Below are 27,610 nucleotides of genomic sequence, written 5' to 3'. Positions count from 1 at the left end.
TTGTAGCCAAGGAGTGGCTACCCTGTGCAAACAGGCACCATCAAGAGACTACCCTTTGCTTTGCCCACGTTCTACGAGGAACCGACTGCAGAGCCCGACCAGAGCCTTGACTTCCAGACTTCTCTGACCCTGATCCACATCCACAGCAGAGCTGAGATCCGTGGAGGCGACGAGCGACGTGGGACCGGCTACCTGGGAAAAGTGGCTAGTAACTTACAGCGCAGCTTCTGAGGCACCCTCGAAGTTGTGCACCGGGGATTGAGAAGCCCCAACCCCAAGCACCATCTGCACCGAAGATCAGCCCCCCACACTCCACGAGTCCTGCGTGGGGCCCTTCTGCATTTTCCTGCTTGCCGCGTCTGTCCGGTTGCTTGCCCGCTGGCTAGTGGCCTTTGTGACGACGCTCCCTGAAATCTTCTGCGCTGGTTTGGCTCCTCCAGACTGGCTCCCGCTTCTCTGCAAAGAAGAAGCACCCCAGACCTTCCTGGTCTGCACCAGAAGCAAGTCCTCCGTTCTTCGTGGGTTCCGCTTGCCAAGGCTTGGTGAGTCCTAGTCCAACTTCGACGCCGCCGACAGCAAGAGCCTTCGTGGGACAGCTCGCCTCCGGGTCCTGGTCGTCCTCGACACTTCCTGGTCCTCCTGGCTGCAGCGACAAGCTTCACCTTCACCTGTAATCGTCACGACATCGTCTGGTTCCATTCCTGGTTCCACGTGGTCACTGGCTAGTGACTTTGACTCTGTCCCCTCTGCTTGCAGGTTTCTTCTCTTCTTGATCCCAGCCTAGGGATCCACCGGACACTCTTCACTGACTGCCTGTCAGCATCTTTCTTCAGGCATCCATAGGAGTCGACGACGAAAACGACGCATCTTCACCCCTATGCACCCGCAGCCTGTGGGCTAGGTAACTTGGGTACTCCGGTGCTCATCAGGATAGGGACTATCCTAGTGTCTAGTTTTCAAGTCTCAACTTCCTAGCTACTCCGGAAGTGTCCTAAATCTACCGTTTTCTAAACTGTACTATTGCTATTGACTTCTACGCATTACGCGTGAGTGTTTCCACTCTGCACACGAATCCCGTGGGCCTCCCACTTCCTAACTAACGCTAGTGTAGTGTAGCCCCAGCGATTCCCTAGGCCTAGGCCTATTCTATTTCCGTGACAGTGGTCCTTATACCACTTACTTAGTATATGGTTTGCGTGGCCCCTAGGGCCTAACTGTATTACTTACCTGTGTGACTTAATGTAGGCTTAAATAAGACTGTGTTGTACTTACCTCTAATCTCATAAAGAGTGCTGAGGGTTTGCTTAGAATAAATACACTTTATTTTATATATATATCTGTTGTGGTGTCCTTTCATTTGGTATTCAAGGGATTATATATGGTATCACAGCTGGCTTCACATGCCATTCAGAGTTTAGCCTAAGACTGCTCTTGTCCATGCTACCACTAGGATAGCTGGTCTATAAGGTTGACTTTACAACCAATCACCATAAGGGTATTTGGACTGATATAAGGTGTACACTATAACTAGTGACATCATACATCAGGCCAACTTCTCACACCTGCCACCACTGTCTATTAGACACAGGACCTCTTCTGGACCTCAAAGCCAACATCATGCAAAGAAAGATCTGAATTTCCTTCCACTAAAAGCCATATACCGACTGCCCTCACATCATCCCGAATTCTGGGCAGAGTCAACATCACACAAAACACCCCCACTCCATTCATATGGGCTCATGTCTCATCCCAAGCACACCAACACTTCTCAGCAGTTCTCCAACATTCTGCAAATGTATTATACCAGCCAAATGAGAGATAATGCAAAAATACTTAATTATTTTTTGTTCACGTTACATCGACTCAACCTTTTATACGGATAACACCTCATAGCAACTGATTACCTCTTATATAGAGTTCCTATGTAGCAGTTGGCCACCTGTCACTGTGACGAGTAACAAGTATCAGTGGCGTAGCTAGGGGGGTGCGGTGGGGGCGGACCGCCCCAGGCGTCACTATTCTGAGGGCGGCGGCCGCGCGGCACTGTCCCGTTACCACGGCCTTTATAATTTATTTGGGGACACTATTGTCAGTCAGTGTACTACCCAAATAAATTATAAAGGCCGCCGCAACGGGCCAGTGCCGTGCGGCCGCCGTTTGAAATGCAAGCGCTGTGCACCCCATTCCCGAAGCTGACGTCATCACGCAGACGTGAGGTTAAAGTCTGACATTGGTGTGTCGCCCAAGTTTCACTCCTTGCCATACACTCTTCGTTTCTGCGGCTGTCACTCCAGCCTCCCGTGCACATGATGTTCTGACATTTCCCCATGCTGGTCGGGGAAAGTGAATAAGTGAACCATCCCACCACAACAGGCAAGGCTGTCACCCGATACCTCACCTCACAAGCACACAGGAACTAGAAAGGCACTAGGGCATGTTAAAGAAAAACATCTTTGACACAAGGTAAGTGATTGATCAAACACAGGTATGTTTCATTCGATTTTAGCATGAAGTGCAATATTTAAGTGTTGTAAAGGGCGGCCTTAACAACAGGGGACTCCCTACAGGGAGGACAACGGAAAATGCATACTGGAGCCTGCACTAGTAAAGAGATGGTGGACGAGTCACATAGCCCATTCCAGGAGTAAGACATTCTAACACCAGGGGTGTAGCAAAATGCAAAGTCTCTCAACTGTTCTCCATTGATGTGGCCTAAGGGCTTGAGTGCTCGATCTCGAAGCTGAGTGGGGAACTGGGTTCGAGTCTCAGCAGGGATTCTCAACATCCTGTGATTCTGGACAAATCATGTAATTGCCCTGTGCCTTACAAAATGAATGTGTCCGTCTGTAACACAAATGGTGCTCATGTAAAGCGCTCTGATACCTTCCGGTCATGTTTGCGTTACATGAAACCCCCCCCCCCCAAAAAAAAAACACCTGCCGTATCCATAGCTGGCAGAAAGGGGACACTGTAAATGTCCAGTATTTCTAAAGCAAGAACAAGCACCCGAGGGAGTCAAGGCGCTGGGGGCTGTCGGGAAGATTAAGCAAGCTATTGCCCAGAGTCACATGGTGCTGGGCTGATCTGCCACCAGCGATTGAACCGTGAGCCTCTGTGTTCCGAAGTCGGCCGCTGCGCCACAACTAAGGTATGGCACAGCATTCCTGCAGTAAAGGTACAGGAGGGTGCCCGCTCACAGCCAGTGTTCCCCTGCCACCAGCGACGTAGCTAGGGGGGGGGGGGGCGGCGGTCTGCCCCAGGCGTCACTCTTTTGAGGGCGGCGGCCGCGCGGCACTGGCCCGTTGCGGCAGCCTTTATAATTTATTTGGGGACACTCACTGACACTTCTGTCAGTCAGTGTACCCAAATAAATAATAAAGGCCACCACAATGGGCCAGTGCCGCGCAGCTGCCGTTTGAAGTGCAAGCGCTACGCACCTGCTTGCCAAAAGCAAAAAATGCTGCCTGCAGCGCACGCACCAAGGTGCGCGACGTACCTCAGCATTTTCGGTTGTGTGTGGGTCCGTGACATCCGTCCCAGGGCGGTGCACATTGTTAATACCCTTCTGTAGTAGGGGATCTCTGTGTATAGTCATAATCTAGTGAATAGTCCCGCCCATGTGCGTGGACCCCGGAGCAATAAAAAATAATCTCTAAAGGTGACAAATCATGCAGACCTGCATACACCTTTAAGAGAGAATTTAATTTAAAGACAGATAATGCAGCCTATACCCACAGGCTACACTGTCCAGTACTTCAACTAGAATTCCACCAAAATCCACAACAGCACTGCCTGTCCAGTTTTCCTCCCCAAGGGAGAAAACCCTGCCTCTACCAGCAAAAGCCTCTGGAATGATAGAGAGGAAGGACAGGACAGACAAGCCCCATAGGCTGCCATTATGTGGCTTCAAACAGGATACTGTGCCTTTAAGAAAACTTTCCAGATTTCCAGAACTTTCCCCAGTATCCCAGAATGCCCAGCAGGTCCCATTTACTTTCAGTTCTTTTTTCCGGCTCCTGCTAGCAGGACCCTGGAGCATTGAGCTCTTCCTTTTTCAAAGGTTTTTCATTGAGATTTGGCAATTTTTGTCACTTTTGCTGTGTTTAATAGCTGGTACTGTCGACATGCCTGGCTTGTTCGTCAAGTGCCCTGAATGTGGTCGGAAGAAGGCTAAAACTGACCCACATGAGGTGTGTGTAGGTTGCCTTCCCCAGTCCCACGTGCCTGAAAGCTGTACCATCTGCCACTCGTTTTCAGCGAGGACCCTGAGGGACAGGATGAAGAGCAGGCTTCAAGCTCTGGAGGAGCGAAGACTGAAGGCACCAGGTGGGTCTGGAGGGGCTGATCTGGCCCATACTGAGGCCTCTGGGGGGCTCCCCAGGGGCAGGAAGACCAGTAAACGCTCCCACTCCCCGTCGACGTCGAGGGCGTCGACGAGGATGACCACGGTCTGCTCGCCGTCTCCCCAGGGCTCTGTGGAGAAGCGGCGTCGACGATCGCCGTCGAGGGACCTGAATAGACCGCCGTCGACTACATCGGCGTCGTCGGCGACGACGCCGTCGTCGGCCTCGTCCGGCGGTCGCCGTCGAGTGAAGACCCGGCGTCGGCGTTCGGCGTCGAGAGGTCACAGCTCGCCGTCGATGAAGAGAAGGAGATCGACGTCGAGGCGAAGGTCGCCGTCGAGGCGAAGGTCGCCGTCGAGGCGAAGGTCGCCGTCGAGGCGAAGGTCGCCGTCGAGGCGAAGGTCGCCGTCGAGGAAGTCGACGCCGAGGAGATCGAAGTCGACGTCGAGACGGAAGTCGACGCCGAGGAGATCGACGTCGAGGCACAGGTCGACGTCGAGGAAGAGAGAGTCGCCGGAATCGGTGTACTCGGTGGTGTATACCCCACCTCGGAGGTCCCCGTCGCCTCCACCGCCTCCTCCACCGCCTCCACCACCGCCTCCACCACCTCCTCCACCACCGCCTCCACCTCCGCCACCGCCTCCTCCACCGCCGCGGACGCTGTCTCCTCCACCCCAGCCGCTGTTGCTGCCAAGCACTCCGGTGGGACCGCCGCCGGTTCCCCCGAGGTCGGTTTCCCTTCCGCGGTACCCGACTCCACCGCAGGGGACCCCGAAACCACGCCGTCCACGGTCGCCTGGACCTGCGAGACCGGCGGAGAGGCCTAAGCCGAAGAGGTCGCGCTCCCGTTCTCATAGGAGGCGACGATCGCGGAGCCGAGGGCGGTCCTCGTCGGACTCTAGACGGCACCGCAGGAGGTATAGATCCAGGTCGCGCACGCGCTCCTCGGACAGGGACCTTTCACCGACGTTGTCGGACTCCCCGGGGACTAGGGTGTCTCCGGTGGACGACCTGGTCTCGTTCCAGGAGGTGCTGCTACGAGGGGCGGCGAAACTGAATATCACGGTGACGGTGCCAACACCCACGACGTCCGTGATATTTGAGACGCTTCATCAACGACATTTGTCTCGACCCCTCCTGCCTCTCGTGCCTGGCCTGGTGGAACCAGCCTTGGAACTGTTCCTCACCCCCGCAACGGCGAAGGCCGCTCCGTCCAGGCTCATGAAGAAGTACAGGGCCCCGGAGTCGGATCCGTCCTTTTTGAGAATGGACCCGAAGCCGGATTCGGTGATTGTAACGGCGGCGAGAAAACAACATGCGACCGCACCGGCCTCCACGGTTCCACCGGACAAGGAAAGCCGCTGGCTGGACTCGGCTGGCAGGAAGGTGTGTGGTACCGCTGCCACAACGATGAAGGCGGCGAGTGCAGGGGCATTGTTGGGCCGGTACGACCGGGCCCTGTGGGAATCCCTGCAGCAATATGCGGACCTCCTGCCACGAGACAAGAAGGAGGACTTCTTGGAGACGGTGCGCGAGGGCATGCTGGTTTCGAACCAATCGATCAGCGCAGCGGCGGATGTATCACTATTGGCCGCGCACGCCTACTGTCATGGCGTCCACCAACGGCGCCATTCCTGGTTGCGCCTGACATCCTTGAAACCGGAGGCGCAGCAGAGAGTGGCCAACCTGCCCTTCTCGGGGGAAACCCTGTTCGGGAAGCACGCGGACGATGAGATGGCCCGCATGAAGGCCGAGGCGGAAACCCTGACGGCCGTCGGGTTGGAGAAGGCCGAGAAAAAGAAACGCCCGTTCCAGAGGAGGTTCGGGTCGTCGGGCCGAGGGCGTGGGCAGGGCTCGGGACAGCAGCAGCCACAACAGCAGCAGTTCCGCAAGCCCTTCCAGAAGCGCCAGAGGGGTAGAGGAGGCCAGCAGGCTACTACCGCAAGCAAGGGCCCGGCCGGGCCTCGGCCCTGAGCTGCTACTTCCCCCTCAACCGTTACCCACTCCAGTGGGGGGAAGCATTCAATTTTTTCCGGCAGAGTGGAGAAAAATTACTCAGGACAAGTGGGTGCTGAATATTGTTTGCAATGGATACAGTCTTCGGTTTATCAGCCCGCCTCCAGCGATCCCGCCGGTCAGCTCTCGATTCCAGCTGAGGGAGCTCCAGGCGGAGGCAGACATCTTGTTGAGAAAAAAGGCGGTAGAAGACGTACCTTTGTCTCAAAGGGGAAGAGGTCTGTACTCTCGGTTCTTCCTCGTTCGCAAGAAGGACAAGAACGAGTTCAGGCCCATTCTGGATTTGCGGCAAGCAAACAAGTGGATTCGCAGAGAGAAGTTTCGCATGCTATCGTTGCACCAGATTTACCCTCAGCTGCAACGGGGAGACTGGCTCTGTGCCATAGATCTACAGGATGCGTACTTCCATGTGCCCATAGCGCGGAAGCACAGGAAGTTCCTACGATTCCAAGTCGGCGACAATCACTATCAATACACAGTGCTGCCATTCGGGCTGAAGTCTGCGCCCAGGACCTTTTCGAAGTGCATGGCGGTGGTGGCGGCACACCTGAGGAAGAACAAGGTGTTTGTCTACCCGTATCTGGACGATTGGCTGATCAAGGCATCATCCTTCGAGGAAGCGCAAGACCACTTCCGATGGACGTGCGAGCTCTTGAACAAGCTGGGGTTGCACGTCAATATGTCCAAATCGGTCCCGACTCCGGTACAGTGCATACAGTACCTGGGGGCCTCCATCGACACACGGTCAGCAAGCGTGTCTCCTTCGGAGGAGAGACGGTTATCACTCCTTCGGAAGGCTCAGGACCTCAGGACTGCTCCATCAACGACTGTGAGGAAGGTGTCGTCTCTACTGGGATCGATGGCATCCTGTATCTTCCTCACTCCGCACGCACGGCTACACATGCGACCTCTGCAGGAGTGCTTGGAGGACCAGTGGGATCAGAGGACAGGCTCTTGGGACGACAAGATCCGACTGTCTCTGCATGCTCTTCAGTCTCTGAAGTGGTGGTGTTCGGCGGAAAACCTCCTCAAGGGGGTTCCTTTCCACAAGGACATTCCCACGACGAAAGTGGTGACGGATGCTTCTCTCCAGGGCTGGGGGGCGCACTCCGGGGACCTGCAGATTCAAGGGCAGTGGTCTCCTTTGGAATCGATGTACCACATCAATTTCCTGGAACTCAGAGCTGTCTTCCTGGCACTGAAGGCCTTCCTTCCGTCCTTCCAGACCAACTCGCTCCTGATACAGACGGACAATACAACCACGATGTATTACCTCAACAAGCAGGGGGGGTCGAGATCGCGCACTCTGTCGCAGGAGGCGCAGGCGATCTGGCGCTGGCTGCTGGCCAGAGGACTGGCGATTACGGCCACACATCTGCCGGGGGTGCAGAATGCTCAGGCGGACGCCTTGAGCAGGCTGATTCAGGAAAACCACGAATGGGTCATAAACGACGAAGTACTAGGAGAAGTCTTCGCAAGGTGGGGGACTCCAGACGTAGATCTGTTCGCCACCGCCGAAAACAGCAAATGCCGAGACTTCGCATCCAGGTACTACCAGCGGGGGACGCTGGGGAATGCGCTATGGATCGACTGGTCGAACAGCTTTCTGTACGCTTTTCCACCCATTCCCCTGATTCCGGCGGTGCTCATCAAGCTGTCCCGGTCCAGGGCGCGGATGATCCTTATCGCCCCGGAGTGGCCCAGGCAGTGGTGGTTCACGGACCTTCTTCACCGGTCTCTCCTTCCTCACATGCGGTTGCCGTGCAGGCCGGACCTTCTCACGAAGTTCGGGGGGCGGATGGTGCACCCCAACCTCTCGTCTTTGAGTTTGGCGGCATGGCTCCTGAAATAGTGCAATATGGTCATCTGAATCTACCAGACGATTGTATGGACATTCTGAAGGAGTCTAAGCGACCTTCCACTAGGACATCCTATGCTTACAAGTGGAAGAGGTTCTGTATCTGGTGTAAGTCCAAGAACTTTGATCCGACGACATGTAAGGAAGATGTCATCCTTCCATATCTTTTACATTTGGCGCAGTCTGGCCTTAATTTCCATTCCATTAAGGTTCATCTGGCTGCTTTGACTGCTTACAGGAAATGCCCTTCACAGGCTTCCTTCTTTCAGATCCCTGTGGTCAAGGATTTTTTGGAAGGCTTGAAGAAAGTGTTTCCTCCCGTCAGACTTCCCTCGCCTTCCTGGGATTTGAATGTGGTGCTGTCCAGACTGATGAGGGAGCCTTTTGAACCCATTCACAAGGCTTCGTTGCAGCACCTATCCTGGAAGGCGGCGTTCCTGGTGGCCATTACATCGGCCCGCAGGGTGAGTGAACTTCAGGCATTATGTTGTCAAGAACCTTATACTGTATTTCATGCTGCTAAGGTTGTGATGCGTACTCACCCTAAGTTTCTTCCTAAGGTTATCTCTGATTTTCATGTCAACCAGACTATAACTTTACCTACGTTCTTTCAGAATCCCTCTTCGCCAGCGGAAAGGGCTCTCCATTCCCTGGATGTTCGAAGGGTGCTGAAATTTTACCTGGATAAGACCAAGGATATTCGTAGGTCTGACCAATTGTTTGTTAATTATGGCTCAGTCAGGACTGGTCTTGCGACCTCGAAGCAGTCCATCTCTCGGTGGATTGTGTCCTGCATACAGTTGTGTTATCAAAAAGCTAATAAGACCTTAGGGGGTAAGCCTAAGGCTCATTCCACCAGGGGCAAAGCTGCCACGACGGCTTTGCTGCGTAATGTTCCGATTGCGGAAATCTGCAAAGCGGCCACTTGGAAGTCGGTCCATACTTTTGCTGCGCATTACTGTCTGGACACGGATGCCAGGGCAGATGCTCAGGTTGGGCAGGCTTCGCTGCGAAATTTGTTCGCACAATAGTGGTTGTGTCTTGTATGTTCTCCACCGCTTTTGTTGTGTGGGGATGGGCTTGCCATTCTATTCACTAGATTATGACTATACACAGAGATCCCCTACTACAGGAGTAGTTTCTTTTCTGTAACTCCAGTTCTGTAGTAGGGGTATCTCTGTTATAGTCATAAGCGCCCGCCCTCCTCCCCGGTGGAGAGATACTTCTTTATAGATAGAATGCTACAGGTCTGGCGTGCTACGCCTTCAAAAAGAACTGAAAGTAAATGGGACCTGCTGGGCATTCTGGGATACTGGGGAAAGTTCTGGAAATCTGGAAAGTTTTCTTAAAGGCACAGTATCCTGTTTGAAGCCACATAATGGCAGCCTATGGGGCTTGTCTGTCCTGTCCTTCCTCTCTATCATTCCAGAGGCTTTTGCTGGTAGAGGCAGGGTTTTCTCCCTTGGGGAGGAAAACTGGACAGGCAGTGCTGTTGTGGATTTTGGTGGAATTCTAGTTGAAGTACTGGACAGTGTAGCCTGTGGGTATAGGCTGCATTATCTGTCTTTAAATTAAATTCTCTCTTAAAGGTGTATGCAGGTCTGCATGATTTGTCACCTTTAGAGATTATTTTTTATTGCTCCGGGGTCCACGCACATGGGCGGGACTATTCACTAGATTATGACTATAACAGAGATACCCCTACTACAGAACTGGAGTTACAGAAAAGAAACTACTCCATCCAGCACATCCGGCATGTATGTATATATATATACACTTTAAGTTAAGTCGAAATGATATGGCTTACTTCAGACCTAAAAACATTTACTAGAAAGATACATTATCTCCTCACTCTATTGCCCATCACACACCTTTCTATTAGTTGCTCCTGAGTCGTTGTGCTCAATGTACCTAGAGGTGATTGAATTTGTGGTGCTGTATGATTAGAAATCAATTCCTTCCAGTACAATATAAAACCATAGGCGTTTTGCACCCCGCGTGGTGTAAATCAGTGCCCTTACACATTGGTCTTATGTGAAGATCTCTGGGGCTTCTATCCTTCCCATGACAGCTTTACTATGATGTGCATTTTTCACGCTCTTGCACACTAGGGCAAAATCCTATATATGTTATGTATTTGATTTATTTCATAGAAATATTTCATATTAAAACGTGCTACCAAATCCAACCATAGTACAAGGGGAAAAAATGCCATAAATGCAGAGAAGTAAATTCCTTTCCTCTCATTCCTGGACTCATGCCTGCGGCATGAAGGGTGCCACTGCGCCCTCTCGATGACTCTGGGGGCACCGAGGAGCAGGCCGAAGTCCTGGCATGAGAAGGCAGCCTGCGCCCTTGGTACCTCAGACTGGAGGAGGCCGATGAGGACTCGCTTCCTCTGGCAGGGAGATGGCGGTGTCCCGCCACACAAATGCCCGCCCACGCCGAATGCCAGCCAATAGCCCGCCACAGCGGAAGTAGGCCGTGATTGATAGCGGGCATCCTAGTAGTAAGCACCCCCTGCGGTCCAATCCGGCTCCTCGCCCGATTCCTCCCCAGCCCCTCTTCAGAGCCGGGCCTCGGCACGGTCCCGGGGGCCCCATTAATTAAAAACACGTCCAATTAAATGGCAGGTGTAAACGTGCAGTGGCGGGCGTCTCTGCCCTGCACACCGTGCTCCCTCCACGGGCTCAGCTGTGCACCAAGAGGCTCTCTGAAGCAGTGCCAGTCTGCCAGGGTGGTGGAGTGCCTGGCTAACTCCTCCCCCCGTCTGTTGTTTGTAGTTATTAAATTTTGTCAGCTGTGTCCTGCTGCTGTTAAAGGTGTATTGTGTGCGGCCCCTGGTTCTCCCGCCTGCGCCCTTCTGTCAGGGCCATCAATCTTGTAGCATGCCAGCGCTACCAATGACGGCCTTGGACATAATTTTTGGCCAGCCCTCACGCTGAGAACCTGGCAGTGACACGTCATGCGCTCCACCACTACGCGCTCTCGTGAGGAGTCGAGTCTGTGGCAATGGCAGTGCTGGGGGATTTCCTGCTGCAGCAGGAGAGAACCAACCCCTACATAGAGACCCTGGCTGCCACCACTGTGGAGTACTGGAGGCTGAGTAAGGTAAGAGGGAGCTTAAACGGGTTTCAGAGGGGTGAAAAGGATCTTTTGTGAGTGGCAGTTCACAAGTCCTATAAAAAGAAGTGGGGGGTCAGAACTTATTTTCAAGGGCAAGATTTAGGCAGTAAAGTGAAAGATGGTCTGGACACTTTTAAATATACCCCCATGAGTTTGGATGGGCATTCCTAGAAGTGGCACTTGTCCATTCAGTATCGCATGGCAGATAAACATCACAGGACAGCAACATTTGTGGGCAATGGAAGGAGGGCAAGTCAAGGCTTCTCAATGGCTTTAGTCCTCCCTCCGTTGCACACAAGTCCTAAAACGACACAGACAAGCCACGGCACCGTAATACCTCTTGGGAGCAATTAGCTAGAAAAAATCTCTCAGGGACGCTTTCATGTGCTGCTTTATACCACCCTCTTACCTTTTCTAGGAGTAGTAAATGACACGTGGTACTCGGTTTATTTCATAGTGATGTACCAAGGGTACATTTTACTCCACCTGCGAGCGTGGTTGGGTGAGAGTGGCAGCCGTAGGGTGACAAGAATAAAGTTCACCTTTTTCTGAGGTAGAAAAGGATGACTGAGCATTCGGCACAGCGCATTTTGTAACTGACATCTGTGAGGTAGGCAAGGAAGGTCATGTGTTGTGGAACAAGAACTCATTCACAGAGTGATGCTGAGTCACGGAGAGAGGTGGATTCTAAATAGGGTTTGAAGACACTTAAACCAAGGATGAGGGCAGCCCCGGTGGGTGCCGCAGGACCCAGGTAAGGTCTTGAGAGGCAGGGGAGGAGGGAGGTTCTTGTAAATTTAACCAGATCAGCACACCCTAAAACCAGTTCTCTACAATCGCAGTTTATGCCTAGAGGAGTAGGTGTTCATGCCACAGAAGCTGGGCACATGATAGGGTAGGTGGCTTGAATATGACCAGAGGACAGGGGTCCTGCACCAGCTATAATGTCATGGATGAGATGTCATGGATGGGACAGATAAGGAACAGAGGTCCTGCACATGCTGTGATGTCATAAGTGAGATGTCATGGATGTGGCAGATAGGGGACAAGGGTCCTGCACAATCTGTGATGTTATGAGTGCAATGTCACAAACAGGGTAGGTAGAATTGATGTAAGTTTTGGGTTTCCTTCTGCTTTTCCTTCAGCGGCATAGCTAGGTGGGGGCGGTCCACCCCAGGTGGCACTATTTTGGGGATGGGGGCTGTCTAGCCCTGGACCGTGTCATGTATGTGCATGTAACTTGCATGATCGAGGTAACTATTAGCGGCGATACTACGTGTCTCTCGGACCTCTTTCAGGTGCTCGCCGTCCATTTTCCACAGCACCCCCCCAGGGGGCGGCAATCTGAAGGGTAGCCCCGGGCGCCACAAGCTCTAGCTACGCCTCTGACAAGTATACAGCCCACACTTTGCTGTACTGTACCCCTACAAAGACCTACATAGGATTTTCTCTTAGTCTTCCACGCAATGTTCCATAAACTGATGTGGCATTCCCTCCTTAATCCTAAATCATCGCTGTCGACAATTTAAGGCTTCTTTATGCCTAATATATACGAGTTGCGATTCCATTGACAGCTCCTCCGATAAGGCAGAGGAGTGCCGCCCCACTGCTTTGCAGGAGTGAAATAAAGGAAAAGTGAAATGATAATAACTTGATGCTATTATCATTCTATTTTTTTCTGCTGCAGCAACTTTGCAGGACGGGGCAGGGCTGCTCTGCTCACAGAGCAGGGGAGGAGTGGTGAGCACTCTGTCAGTGCGCATGACTGTTTGGCCGGCTGTCTCAGGATGGCCAAACAGTCATGCGCACTTTGCATGCTCTCCACCGAGGCTTTATTGTAGCCTGGGTAGAGACCATGCCCAGACTTTCATTGCCTGTCTGAGCGTCGAACCATGGTGCTCAGACCAATCTGTGATTGGCTTAGGGGAGCCTGGATGTGCTTCCTAATCTGGCCGGATCAAGGGAAGACAGAGGAGAGATGCGGCGAGGAGGAAAGTTTTTTTTCTTCTTTTTTTACAAGTCCCCACTCTCGCCACCCCCAATTCATACCGTAAGCCACTGTGCGATTCCACAGATTTACGCATTATTATTTATAGAATTGCCTTTCGCTTCTAGACCTGCATGTGTGTGTTTCAAACACATAAAATTTCATTACAAATGGCCTAGTTTCCTTATCGATAATTAAAGTACAGAATAAAATCCGACACCAAGGTGCTTGGAATGAATTGCATGCAGTAATTATCACCTATTAAAAATGTTGACAGCAAGATGGGACTTAACATGCAAATTTTGGTGCTCACTCCTATATATTCTGCACATACCAGTATTTTCTAGGCATTTTTACATTGGCATAGATAGGCAAGTCTGATCTTCAGAAATTTTCTGGGGGACGTGGATCTTATTGGACCCATTCATGCACAAAAGTCATAATTCCACTAACTGGAGTTACTCAATTACGCACATATCGAAATTATATGTGTCCCTTTTAAGATCGGCCTAAAACGGGCATTTTGTCTTTTACTTCACATTGCATTTCCAGTATCATTTAAATGAACATTTTACAAATCACTGCGGAATTAATGAATATGCCTCTGTATGTATCCAAGTAACCTCAAGGCACTGAACTGTTTCCAGACGTCATCAAGTAACCTACATAAATTCCATCACAATTAATGCAAGGAGAAGAGAAGATAAGGCCTCAGCGAGGAAAAATGAAAATTATGGCTAACCTTTTAAAACATAGTGAAACCTGCCTGGTACACCTAGTTTTCTAGGCTCGGATGTGTAATGTGACTTGGGAAAACATTACATACATACATTCATCTCAGGACTTAAAGTAAACTTTTTTTCTGTATAGCAGCAGTCTCAATGTTTACATATACAACTTACCTAATAGGTCAATAACTGCCGTACAGTTGTCACTGTCTATGTCATTAGAAACCTCGACTGTCTGGTTGACAAAAAAAGCCCCGGATATCTTCGCCTGGATCCAGTTGGACAGGGCCGCCACCTCAGTGAACACGGGAGGGCTGACAGGGTTTGTACATGTGTCAGACATGAAGCTATTGACACCCGCTAGAAACCAGGTTCCGTTTTCGTTGCACACCAAAGGGCCTCCGGCATCAGTCTGTAAACATAAATATGGACATGGATGCTGCTTAACTTTAAGAGATAGTTCAACAAATACAGGCTAAATATGAGGGGGATAAAAACTGAGACAAGAAAAAAAATAACTGAGACAAGAAATCTCTGGTCTGGCAGATTTTGGATCAATAGTCATATTATCTCTATATATGTATAGTAGCAGTTCAGTTATGAATTAAAAACTTACCTTAGGTTACGATCCTTCTGATGGATGCTCTACCCGCATATTCCTCACCATATGAAGCCCTCCAGGCACTAGACTGGACCTGAAAACACTTCTATTAGCTTCTCGGCATCAACAGGTGGCGCCGCATGGCTAGTCAGGGCTTCAGGCTCCCCTTCAGACATTACATCAGAGAGTCATATAAATTGCCACTGTATAATCTGAAGTCAGTAACCATCCATTTTCCAAACCTTCTGTGATAGAGATGAGACTGACAAAACTGACAGAATCATGGCAGAGTACAGAATGAAAATAACATGGGACCTTATTTCCAAAATCTGCAAGACCGCTGCTCTGAATCGTGAGAGGGGTGGGCCAGTGAGGAATCTGCAGGTAACTAGAGTATATATATTTGAAAGATTATTACAAAAGGCAAGTAACATTTTATTCAGGTGTATACTTCTGCCTGTAGATTCCTCACCTTGTTTATCAGTACCAAGCAGTAGTTCTAAAAAAGTGGGTTTGAGGAAGCAATCACATCAAAAGGTTTTGCAGTAAAGACCTGGCAAAACGACCATCTCTGCAGACTACAGAGTCAATACAGAAGAGCCAGTCCTATCATTCCGACAAACATGATAATCAAGTAGATATTCTCAGCGCACAAGCAAACCACATTGTGGGAGTTGATGCCAAACTTCTTTGCCCTGAATAACTTGATTACCAGGGTCTAGTCAGATTCAACTGCTGTGTACCATACTTGCTCCTGCACATCTGCAATCTACGCCAGCGCCAGGATACCTGAAAAGTTGGACACTCTTCTTGATTGGATTTCCTCAGTGTCTTCCTCACAGACAGGTACATCTGTAACGTCACAAGACATTATAGCCCCCTGTATGGTACCTGTATGTCGCACGGCGTCTAATCCAATGAATGCAGGTGACCTTCCTACCGTTTTTAATCTCGTTTTTGATCATTTTGAGGGGTTCGCCTTGGAGCAAGGACAACTACTTGGATCTGACCCACCAAGTGCCACAAGTTACAGAGAGACAGAGAGGGCACCTCCGGTTCTGTCTCCTCCAACCCACGATCTATTAATAGTGGCCTGTGTCTCAATTACCAGCCACAGCAAGGCCCCAACGTGTTGTGCGTTTCATGTATGGCCCATTGTCGTTTTCCCTATGTTAGCCTAATTGTGCATGTCGTAAGCCGCTTTTAATTTGTACACATTATTAAATATCACGCTTTCTTTTGTACCACATTGTATTTACACACAGGACCAGCAAATGTTTAAACATTTTATTCTTTTCCTGGGATTTAGTCCGAACAGCCTAGGGAAGGTCAAACAACATAGTCTCTCTTGTCAGACACTAGCACCTAGACATAATAAAAGAATGCAGCTGCTGTTTTGAATAAACATAGCTTGTCATATAACTGAGGACAGGGGTTCGGAAAAAACACTCTCACAGAGTGAATGTCCTGAGACAAGAGTGCTGTGTCCGTTGAGATGTAGAACATCCACCTATGTATGTTAAAGTACGGGGTCTGCCACTAAACCCAGAGAATTATAATTTATATCCACTTAGGTTCAGTGGTAAGGGAGAGTTTAGGCAGATCTGTCAGTTAACATGAAAGGGCTCTTTAATGTATATGGTTTATTAACCATGCTGATGACATTATTGACATTTTTTTTTTTCTAATTGTGGCACTATTGTTGCATCTAAGTGCACAATAGTTGAATTAAACATTGTAAATTTCCTTTGTGCCTCTTTTTTATTATTTGTGGACAAGTACGAGTGAGAGAGCGAAAGGGTGTGTCCTGTTACTGTGATCCCTGAGAGGGTTAAGAATGTTTTGTTTTGTGGTACCAAATCACTTGTCTCCCTGGGAAGGTTAGGAGGGCAAGTGAGGCACTATAGCTCGTCTGACTCAGGCTCATAGATACTGATGTGGTATGGTGACTCAGTCTCCTATAGACTGATGGCCTACAGTCCCAAGCATAGTTCTGTTCCTAAGCAGAATCCCTGCAACATGGCTCTGCCAATGTTTGGTCAGGTATATATTTGTGGTAACCCTGAGAAGTGCTTGTCCACAATACCCTTGCACCTTTTACCGTAGACGTCCGTGGTATTGGGCAATTATCATCCACAGAGTTTTGGGATCACCTAGTTTTGTTGGTTGTTAAAGCTTGACTATTAAGAGGTTTAAACTAAGTTTGTGTTACACTTTGGATCCATTTCTGTTTTCTCATGGCCAACCTGTAAATATTGCGGGCAATTCCCGAACGGCAGTCTGTGCACATTTAGCACAGCATGGAGTCCCTAATGTGGAAGCTCCTATGATCTTTGTAGTAGAAGCAGACGCTGCATACTGCTTTGAAGTATTATTGGGTCACGTTTCCAGTTGTGGATGCCAATACCAACACGTACCATGAATGCACTGTCCCACAGGCACCTGCTGCATACAGACCGTACCCACGTGTTGAAATACCTCTTACTGTCTGAGAACACCTGACTTAGTTTAATGGCACCATTCCCCATGTGCCCGGGCAAGCTCGAATGGCTCCCCTCAGTTATGAGGGGGCTATTTGGCCGGCATTAGCTGACTTGGGCAATTGAAATCTTGCACAAACACGGAATTTGTGCAGTGCTCTCTGCGTCTTATACAGGCACCTAACTCAATTTATTTCACGCAAATTGTTAGCTTGGCCAGCTAAAATTGGCACGCAAGTGCAAGCCCAGTTGCCTGCGACGCCTGTTAGTCCTGTAATTGTTCATTCAGTTATGGACAAAAGACCCACTAATCGTGAGGAAATTCCATTTTACATCGCCCCAAAAAACATAGATCAACTTGAAACTGGGTTTCCCCTTACTGGACCACAAGACAGGCAAAGAATTTTAACAACGTGCTTACCCACTGAGATGGTTCCCACTCTTGGAAACTGTAACACCTGGGGGACAATTTTTGACACATTCTATACTATCTGTCATGGCACTCTCTCGATGTCCGTTTTACCAAACGTACTTAAACAAATACAGAATGAACTTGGGGCAGTATTATTTCAACTAAAAAAATACTGACTGTTGTTCATATATCTATCCTTAAAGAACGGCCACTTTCTTAAGGGAAATGCAAATATGGACTGCTGTGCATATGGCTATCCTTAAAGAACAGCCGCTTGCTCAAGGGAAACGCATTTTTGTCGTTACTCCCGTGCCAGCCTTAGAGGCTGTCACCAAAGCTAGTGTTCCGAATGCTAAAGCCCTCCATCTTAGATTGATACAATGGGCTACATCCTTCACAGCTGTTGATGTGAACTGTGTCTTCGACCCTTCTTTGCAAACACCAGCATTTCTACAGTACGAGCATGTTTACCCTTTACCCTCTACTGATTTGCCTCTTGATCAGTATAAATGCAAAAACAACAATTGATGGACAGAATGCAGAACAATGTCATACATTCACCCCATTACAAAGATCTGGACCTAAATCCTTCGTTTTTTTGCTCACCATGCCATTCCAGTTTGGACCCAACCATATGCAAATCAGTCTTGACCCTGCGTCCAATGGAACAGTCCACCCCGAACTGCTGGGCCAGGTCCTCCCTGGACTGGAAACAAGCATCCTAGGACTGGTTTCGAGCTTTCAACCCTCATCAGCCAGAATAGCTTGACTCCAGTGGCATGGAGAGCACAGGGCCCACGTCTGGGCATACCTGTCCCACTCGGGGTGACAAATGCAAAAACAACAATTGATGGACAGAATGCAGACAAATGTCATACATTCACCCCAGTACTAATATCTAGGCCTAAACTTATCGTTTTTTTGCTCACCATGCCATTCCAGTTTAGACCCAGCCATATGCAAATCAGTCTAGAGCCTGCGCCCAATGGGAACAGTCCAGCCTGAAATGTGCAGGGTCGAGACTGATTTGCATATGGCCAGGTCTAAACTGGGGTGGCATGGTGAGCAAAAGAATGATGGATTTAACCCAGATCTCTTGACTGGGGGTGAATGTTTTAATTTGTTCTGCATTCCTTCTATCAATTGTGTGTCTTTTGCTTCCTCACTCTAAGTGCGCTGGGTATGCCCAGACGTGGGTCCCGGGCTCACTGTGCCACTGGAATCAAGCTACCCTGGCTGATGAGGGGTGAAACCCCAAACCGGTCCTAGGATGCTTGTTTCCGGTCCAGGGAGGACCTGGCTTGATAGTTCGGGCTGGACTGTTCCCATGAGGCACAGGGTCAAGACTGATTTGCATATGGCCAGGTCTAAACTGGGGTGGCATGGTGAGCAAAAGAATGATGGATTCAACCCACATCTCTTGACTGTGGGTGAATGTTTTGATTTGTTCTGCATTCATTCCATCAATTGTGTGTCTCTTGATCAGTATAAACATATTATTTACACTGACAGTTCAGCTCAGCCTGCTATAGGTTCTAAGCAACGATACTCAGCGGCATGTAACATTGTTATTGGTTTTATGTTATCACACAACTTGCACACAGTCTTTGGGTTACTGCACTGTGCTGTTGGCTGAACTGAAGGCTCTGATCCTTGCACTTGAATGCACAGATTCTGAATTCCTCACTCTTATTGTGTGTGATTCGTATTACTGTGTGCAGTCCTTTAATGATAATCAACATTTTTGGCAACAAAATGGATTCAGAGTTTCAAAGGGTAGCACAATCAAGCATAAAATGCGTTGGGTTAAGGGGACAGGCCTCAAAGATATGTTGTGACAAACATATGTAACACATACACTGAGTCATCAGCATGTGGGAGCACACTCGTAGGGAATTGTCTGCTGATGAAGCAACCAAATGTGCGGTCGCCACAGCTACAGGAGCAGCGATGACATGCTATAAAACTCGTATAGATAACAATATCTTGGCTGCCGTAAATGCAATTAAAAATGGCACCCATTTACCGAAGGGCTTTCCTGCTAAATACTCTTATCATTTAAATGACCAAAATGTTCCTTTTGTAACAATTCCTGGGACTGGCGATCATTTGATTCCCAACTAAGACCGCAGACTTGCTTCAGTTGTAGCGGCACATGAAGGTGCTGCTTAAGCAAATGCTGGGGTGGCACCCACAATGTCGCTGCTGCAGCAAAGTTATTGGTGGCAAGGCTTATACCAGCAGGCCAAAAAATATGTCCTCTGTTGTGACATTTGTCAGCAGATTAAATGCTCCACTGTGGCTCGTTCACCGCAAACACACCTATTGATCTCCAACGGGCCTTTCGGCTGGATCAATTTGGATCACTGTGATCCACTGATTTTGGATACGGCATTCAAATTTATTTTGGTTGCAGTTAATTCTTCTTCTAGATTCATTTGGGTTTGGCCACAGCGCTCAGCTGATGCTCGAATGGTAATTAAAAACTTGTATGTCTTTATCGGGACATAAGCATGTTGAGGGTTCCACTCGGACCAAGGTCCAGCTTTCGGTTCCAAGCATTCCTGGATTCAATGACATCCCTGGTGCATTATTCTTCTCCATTTAGGCATGAGGGCAATTCTGTTGTTGAAAAAATGAACCGCGACTTAAAGCAGTCTTTAACAGCTAGAATATTAGGTACTTGGCATAGTTGGGTAAATCACATCTACGGGGTTCAACAAGCTCTCAATAACCTCCCTAATAGATCTCTGGGTGGGCGGACCCCGTATGAAGTACTTTTTGGCATCAAGATGTATGTTCCAGAACTTGATGGTCCAGACATTGTGGCGGCTGCCACAACCTTTGAAGTAGATAACCATTGTGCTGTCTTACAGGACCTATAAATGTTCTGTGACGCTCAATCAAGAAAACACTTGCACAAGACTCTCTCTCCAAGTGCAGAAATAATACCTGAAGTTTTCGGCTGGATTTCAAAAATTGGAGTTCGTGTTCGAGAGAAGGTGGCAATTAAAAAGGAGTTCACGCTTGGCTGGAGCAATTTTAAAGATCCCATCAAGTGACAGCGAACACTACGTTTGCTCCCAGCAGGCAGGAGCATTAAAAATGTTCCTGTTCTGGGAGCGGACTTTTCATTTGTTTCCATGCCCGCGAGACAGATAAAGACATTGCTCCAGCATGCAGGGAGTAGCATTTATTTCTGATCCCTGCATACGGGAGCAATGCTGGCTACCGCTGAAGGCAGGGAGCCAGCTGGGGACATTGGGGCTCCCCCGCTGCCCCCAACAACCAAACATTGAGTGCCCTGGGTGGGGTCAGAACACCCTCCATTGACTGTCCGTGGCCTGGGTTATGGGGGCAGAAATTGGCCTGGGAGGGGGACTGTGTGCCCCCCTCCCATTAAGACTGTGGGTGGGCCCAGGTGGATGGGGTCACCTGGATTGAAATCACCCCGGAGATGGGGCCTGCATGCTCATCCTACTGTGCTCCGTTGCCGGTCCTCAGCATCTAAGGTTCAAGAACTGTAATCTTGTGCCTGCTTCCTTGTTCTAAAGACAAACACTTTATCTCCAACAAACCACACCATGTGGCTGATTATAAATAGTAAGCCACGGAGTGTCCATGCTACTCTATGAGACATTTCTTTTCAGATGGTGAGCACCACCAAAGCTGATACTACACGGCTGGGGGGGGAGGCTGAGCCCACAACCGACAACATGACACAAAGTGAGTGCAGTCTCTACAAGTGAGTCTTCTGCAGATGAAGTCATATACACTGATCCACCTTTGCTGGGCTTTTCCAGTCCTGCTATGGAACCTGGACTTCGAGTTTTTGAAGTATGTGCCTCTGGGTACTACATGGATCAAGATGATTTTTTTTCAGACAGTTCCTCTGTTTTGCATCCGCCTCCGGCACAGATTTATGTTTTCATTTCATGGCTGAAATGCACTTATCTAGTCCCACCTTGGATATATGTTTGGATCATACTCGCTTTGTTTTCCTTGTTCATGTGGATTGGATTTGTGACTGTTTTTTCCTGTTGATCAATGGCCACTACCTCCCAGAACGTTCTTCTATTGAATTGGCCCCCCATTCTTCCTTGCATAAACTGAAAATAGACTTGTCCCTTGTCAACATTTCAGCCATTCCAGTGGCTGATGGACTTGTTTGGGATAAAGTTCCTTTCAATATATTCGGCCCTATGGAGATCCTGCAGATACCTTATGTGTTCAAAGTTTCTATGGGTGCTGTAGTAGTACCTGGGTTACATTCAGATGGCTGAGATGTTGAAACCATAAATGATATGCTTTCAAAGCTGTAATATTATACTGTTTTTTAATTGGAGGACCTATACCTCAATTCTGCTAACTCCGCTGATATGTTCTGGTATCATCATTAGGGACATCATTTTCTACACAGATCCAGTATTCAACATACCCTTTTTAATTATATGCAATGGGAACATTGTCCGACTCCTCCACAAGGGAGTATTAAAACACATAAAGACGAATTCACGTATTTCATAGGATATGACACTTTAGACCCCATGTCATATTATTTCAAATTAATCCCTACACCATCAAAAAATAATATGCTTACACAGACCAAGCTAATAGATACTGCTTCATTTGTTAATCAGTTAGCCCTTAATGGCTATGATTACTGGAAAGACACAATTTATTTGTAATTGATTTGGGGAACGTACCCTTGTCAGGTTCAGCGAACAGAAAACCTATTTGGGGCCTGCATGATTTTCTTGAATGACACCATCCAGTAGACTACATGTCTGTGATTGGCAAACATTTAAGAAAAGAATGCCCCAAATATTCTTTCTTTTGCCTGCTTTGATAATTGACAAAGATTGACAGATTATACTGAAGAACAACTCAATAGCATGGTGCAAAATGGTACATTTTATTCCACACTTCAGTGTCCTGACTTGTGGTTATTGTGGTTATAATGGTTGTCATGCTCGTTTTCTCAATTTCACACCTGGGTTCAAATCAAGCAGAATTGATCCCTGATATTCTTACTCACAACATTCTGGTATTCTCAGTGGGAAAATTGATTCAACAATAACATATGTATTTGTAATGCACAGTTCACTCAGAGGTCTCTTGGCACTGAATAAGAGATGTTCATTGTTACCCAACAGTACTCATTTTACCGACCTCAGATGGATGAAAGGCTGAGCGGACCCGCTGGGATTTGAACCTGTGACCATGAGGTCAAACACAGGCCCCTGCAATGGACACATTAGTCTACTGAGCCACCAGACCCGTTTGGAACACTCCACAATGTCTGCAGATAAACAACATATTTCTCTCCTGTCCATAGACATGGAATTGGAAGATTTTCTTTTGGGCCTCACATCTCCACATTCCAAAAGATTTATTTATGCTACTTATAATTAAATTTGGAAATTGTCCCAAATTGAAGCTGCCGCACGTTTAAAACAAATTGATTAAGATCATTTGGATAAAGTGTTTGCTGTTGTTAATAATAGAATTAATACACTGTCTTGTCATATTTATATTTAAATAACATTGTGTCCTCTGTTACTGATATTATGCAAAGTAACATGTCAACATTGTATCATGGGCAAAGTCAGCTTAGATTTATTATGCAGTTTAGCTAGACGCTGCAAACCCTTAAGAATGGGCACGCACAATGGGACTATTTGAATAGCAGCAATTTATTGTTGCCCTTTAATTTAACATGCAGGCAACAATTGATGGCAATTAAAGATGCAGCCTACCCAATGTTGCATTTAGAGAAGTTAGATCAACTTCCATTCACTATGACTGGAATACCTTCAGCTGTGTGGTTGATACACTGTGTTATCTCTTTACCTATTTTGACATTTCGATTCACAGCTTGCATGAAACATTTTCCTGTTGGTAGATATGAACCCCTCGGAGGCAGCTCCATTCATGAGTTATGGCCACTTACCTTCTCATCATTGTGAACATGCCAATAAGGAAGTTTTCCTTACTGGAGAGGAGTGTGACTCTTCTGTTGGACATTTAATCATTTGCAAACTTGTTAAGAACCATGGCGCATGTAATGCTTCAGCACCGAATTTGGCCTGTTATTTAAAAGGAATACCGGTTCCTGCAATTCTTCCACTTATCAAGGTCCTTTCAAATGGGAATTATTTATTGCTTAGTGATCAAGACTGCTGGAGAATGTAAGCTGGAGTCCCCTACATCTTGTCCGTTTGCCAGCTTGCCACTTGTTACAGCAACATTCTGTTCCCCCCCTACGCATAGGATTATAGATAGCTCATTGTGGCCTTACATTCCAACTTTGAAGGCAGAGTTCAACAAGCTAAATGGCCTCAAAGCATTTTTGTTTCAAAATGAGGTAACTCTCCCATCTGCTTGTGAAACCTTCGAATTGCAGGTGGCTGGAACTTTTAGCAAAATACAATCATTGTTAAACACAAACCTCCCCCTGCATTTCAGCGAATTTGTGCATTGAATTTTTAATGCATCTAACACATTTTTTAAGATTGTTGGTTCCAGCCTAGCCAGTTCATCCCAAACTGTCTGTGGAATAATATCGGCTTTTAGTCATTCCATTTTTTCCAGTGTGTTTAAAGGATTTCTGAAGTTATTCATCATTTGAGGCATTCTCATCATATTTCCCACTCTCCAAAATGGATGTTCCATTTGCAAGCCTCCTGGAACTACGATAGCTCAACACTACCGCGAGTGCATGCTTCAGCATTTTGGAATATTTTTACTACAAGAACTGGATCTTGATTAGTCATTAACATTTCGGCCTGCCAGGTTTACCTGCGTACAACCCATATTCCATGGCCTCTGGTGTCCCTTTGAGTGGGCACTAGATGTTTGCCTGGCTTTGCAGAGGTCTGCTGCTGTGGACATTGAACTGCTAATGAGTCCCTTAGTGACCCATTCTCGGGACTGTCCCTTGGGTTTGCGGCTTCCCAGCAGTGCGAGGTTTGAGCCACTCTTTTTTGAAGAAATATGTGCATCAGCAGATGGACCACTGAATACAGGCTCTATTAACAAGGATGCAGGTTACCCAGTAGCCATCTCCACATCAGCTGAGACCAAGGATCATGTCTGTTCTTTAGAACTTATGACTTGGGCTGTTAATCAGTCCTCTTTTGCGGAGTCAGACTCCTTTTTGGAGTGCCTGGCCTTTGAATTTACGAGTGACATGATGGATTCCTCTGAAGCACCATATTTGAACTCTTTTTCCTCAACTGACAATTCACTTTTTAGCTTTCCTAATATAATTTTATGAATTATACTTTGAGTTTGTTCATCTTTCAATTACATTTATATTTTTTAGTGATTTATTATGCTATTATCCTGACCAAAGGGTAGTGGGTTTCTCGTATGGCCCATTGTCGTTTTCCCTATTTTAGCCTAAATGTGCATGTTGTAGGCTGCTTTTATTTTGCACGCTTACCTTTGTGACACATTGTATTTTCACACAGAACAAGCATGTTTTCGCATTTTATTATTTTCCTAGGATTTAGTCAGAACAGCCTAGGCAAGGTCAAACAACATTGTCCCTTGTTATTCTCTCTTGTCAGACACTAGCACCTATACATAATAAAAGAATGCAGCTGGTGTTTTGAATGTACATATCTTTTCATATGACTGAGGACAGGGGTTCTAAAAAAACACTCTCACAGAGCAAAGGTCCTTAGACAAAAGTGCTGCGTGAGCTGAGAACATCCACCTATGTATGCTGAGGTACAGGATCTGCCACTAAACTCAGATATCTATTATTTATAACCACTTAGCTTCAGTAGTACGGGAGGGTTTAGACAGATCTGTCAGATAACATGACAGGGCTCTTTATTGTATGTGGTTTATTAACCATGCTGATGACATTATTGACATGTATTTGTTTTCTAACTGTGGCACAATTATTGCATCTTAGAGCATGATAGTTTAAAAACACATTGTAAACTTCCTTTGTGTCTCTTTTTTATCTTATTGTGGACAAGTACGAGTGAGAGAGCTAAAGGGTGTGTCCTGTTGCTGCAATCCCTGAGAGGGTTAAGAGTTTTATGTTCTGGGGAGCCATATCACTTGTCCCTCTGGGAAGATTAGGAGGGCAAGTGAGGCACTGTAGCTAGTCGGACTCTGGCTCATAGATACTGATGTGGTCTGAGGACTCAGTCCCCAACAGACTGATGTTCTGTGGTCCCAATCATAGTTCTGTTCCTGAGCAGAATCCCTGCAACAAACGAAGAGGGAACATAAAAGGCTCAGAAACTTAAGGCATAAGTGCAGCATTAACCTCCCCTTGCCTTCTCCTTGTTCAACCCCTGCCTTACAAGTTGTTTCTGGCAATAAGCATTGAGATGGCTTGGTGGCTCTTCTCCTGTCCCAGCAAACAGCTTTCTAGAGATATTAAAATCTACCCTCTGTTTCATCGCAACTCAGCACAAATGCCAGTTCACAAAAAGGGTAGAGCTGAGGTGGGAGAGTGTCAACCTTTGCCACACCAGCATGTTTCTACAGTACTGGCACTCCCTTCAGGTGCACCCCATCTACCGACAAGCACATCTGAGACCATCAATAGCCACTCTGCAAACTCTGGCACTATCATCGTTGGCACAATGATACCCCGTGAGGAAGGAAATTGTGACAACGGGTTGGCCGGGACCAATAGCAGAGCTGACAGCTAATCCACCGGCACTGCTAAACCCTGCGACTTATCATACTATTCCTGTACCTGTACTTGCTCCCCACCAGTCTAGCATGGAGCACCCTTGCACAGTTCTTCAAAGGCCTATTGCCATCACTATACATCATCCCTCTCCTGTGAGGGCTGTATCAACTTCACTGAGCATGTGGACCAACTACAGCTTGCCTCTGAAAGTAGTGGTGCAGCAAGTAGAATGCACCTGCAATTTCCATACATACAAACTCGAGTTTACTCCACAATCTGTCTCCAGGGATACATATGATACAATTAACAGGAGCACTATTCTGAAGCTGCTTAGGGTAGCCGCTGGCACAAGCTGTTTTAAATCTACTCACCTGGGGTCAAGAAAATCCAGCCAAAAGGGGGAGCGACAGTACTCTCACCATGTGGAGTACTCCAGACCAGGCCAATTTTGTTTGGCAGTAGAAGGATATATTTTCTACATGGGGAATCAAAGTTTCACTTGTGTTACCACCTTGTTACCCTGGCCCATTGCTTCTATTCCCAAGTAAATCCAGTGCACCGGTGGGTGGAATTCTATGTGGTGCAATTGGCTCTGATTTTTATAAATCTTTGCTGTTGTCATTATCAACCATACATGTGAGGGCACTAGGCCACTCGGGAGAAGAAATTTCACAATTCCATCAGCCTGCAAATACTTTCACAAGGATGCGTAGCCTGCCTCCGCCTATCTCCGGCCAATGAACTCTTGAAGGAGTCCAAAAAAGGCCTCTCATGGCGAACATTTGCAACATTTCAACTGACCTCGGAGGTACTTGTAACACCGACCATGGGTCATGTGCAGTCCTACACCCCATTTAAAAAACAGCTACCAGCTGTGGAATTTACTCTCGCTTCCTCTTTTGCAGCAAGAGCCTAAGTTTATAGCAAGCACGGTTTGGAAATACTCACCATGCATGACCGACAGCCCGATCACTTGGTCCTGGATACAACACAAGAGGGAGGTATGTAGCGCCCCGGCAGTAGCTGGCAGTAGATTGACAAGTGCCCATTCCCCTAAATTCTCTTTGTTAATGTGGAACGGGGGTGGAATTAAAGGGAAAATTGGCAACCACACTTAGACTGATTTTGTGCGCTCCTACTCGATTTTATGCTTACAAGAAACATGGGCCTTTCCACCTGCCAACATCAATGGGGTTAGAACATTACATCTACTAGCTATTCCATTTGCCTCTCTGCAGCCAAAAGAGGATATGGTTGCTTATATTTCAACTAGGGTTAATGCAAAACTCTTCGAATATGCCTTAGATACGCCATTCTTCCAGATCTTTCAGATGGAATTTGCCCCTGGCTCATGACAGGACATCAGGAACTTTTACAATAACATTGACATAGCA

At 47.8% G+C, this 27,610-nt stretch overlaps 1 protein-coding gene across 1 annotated transcript in view; it reads right to left on the bottom strand.

Moving 5' to 3' along the window:
- The window catches only part of LOC146811634 (transmembrane protease serine 9-like), a 1,785,969-nt gene that overhangs the window by 592,557 nt on the left and 1,165,802 nt on the right, over positions 1-27,610 (bottom strand). The window contains exon 13 of the mRNA XM_085618610.1: positions 14,233-14,470. Within this exon, the coding sequence (XP_085474736.1) occupies positions 14,233-14,470 (238 nt within the window). The remainder of the gene's footprint in view (positions 1-14,232; positions 14,471-27,610) is intronic.

Source organism: Triturus cristatus, chromosome 7 (assembly GCF_964204655.1).
Source record: "Triturus cristatus chromosome 7, aTriCri1.1, whole genome shotgun sequence".
In the NCBI taxonomy this organism is placed as follows: domain Eukaryota; kingdom Metazoa; phylum Chordata; class Amphibia; order Caudata; family Salamandridae; genus Triturus; species Triturus cristatus.
Note: the sequence above shows the minus strand (reverse complement) of the source record. Positions and strands in the feature narration are given on the sequence as shown.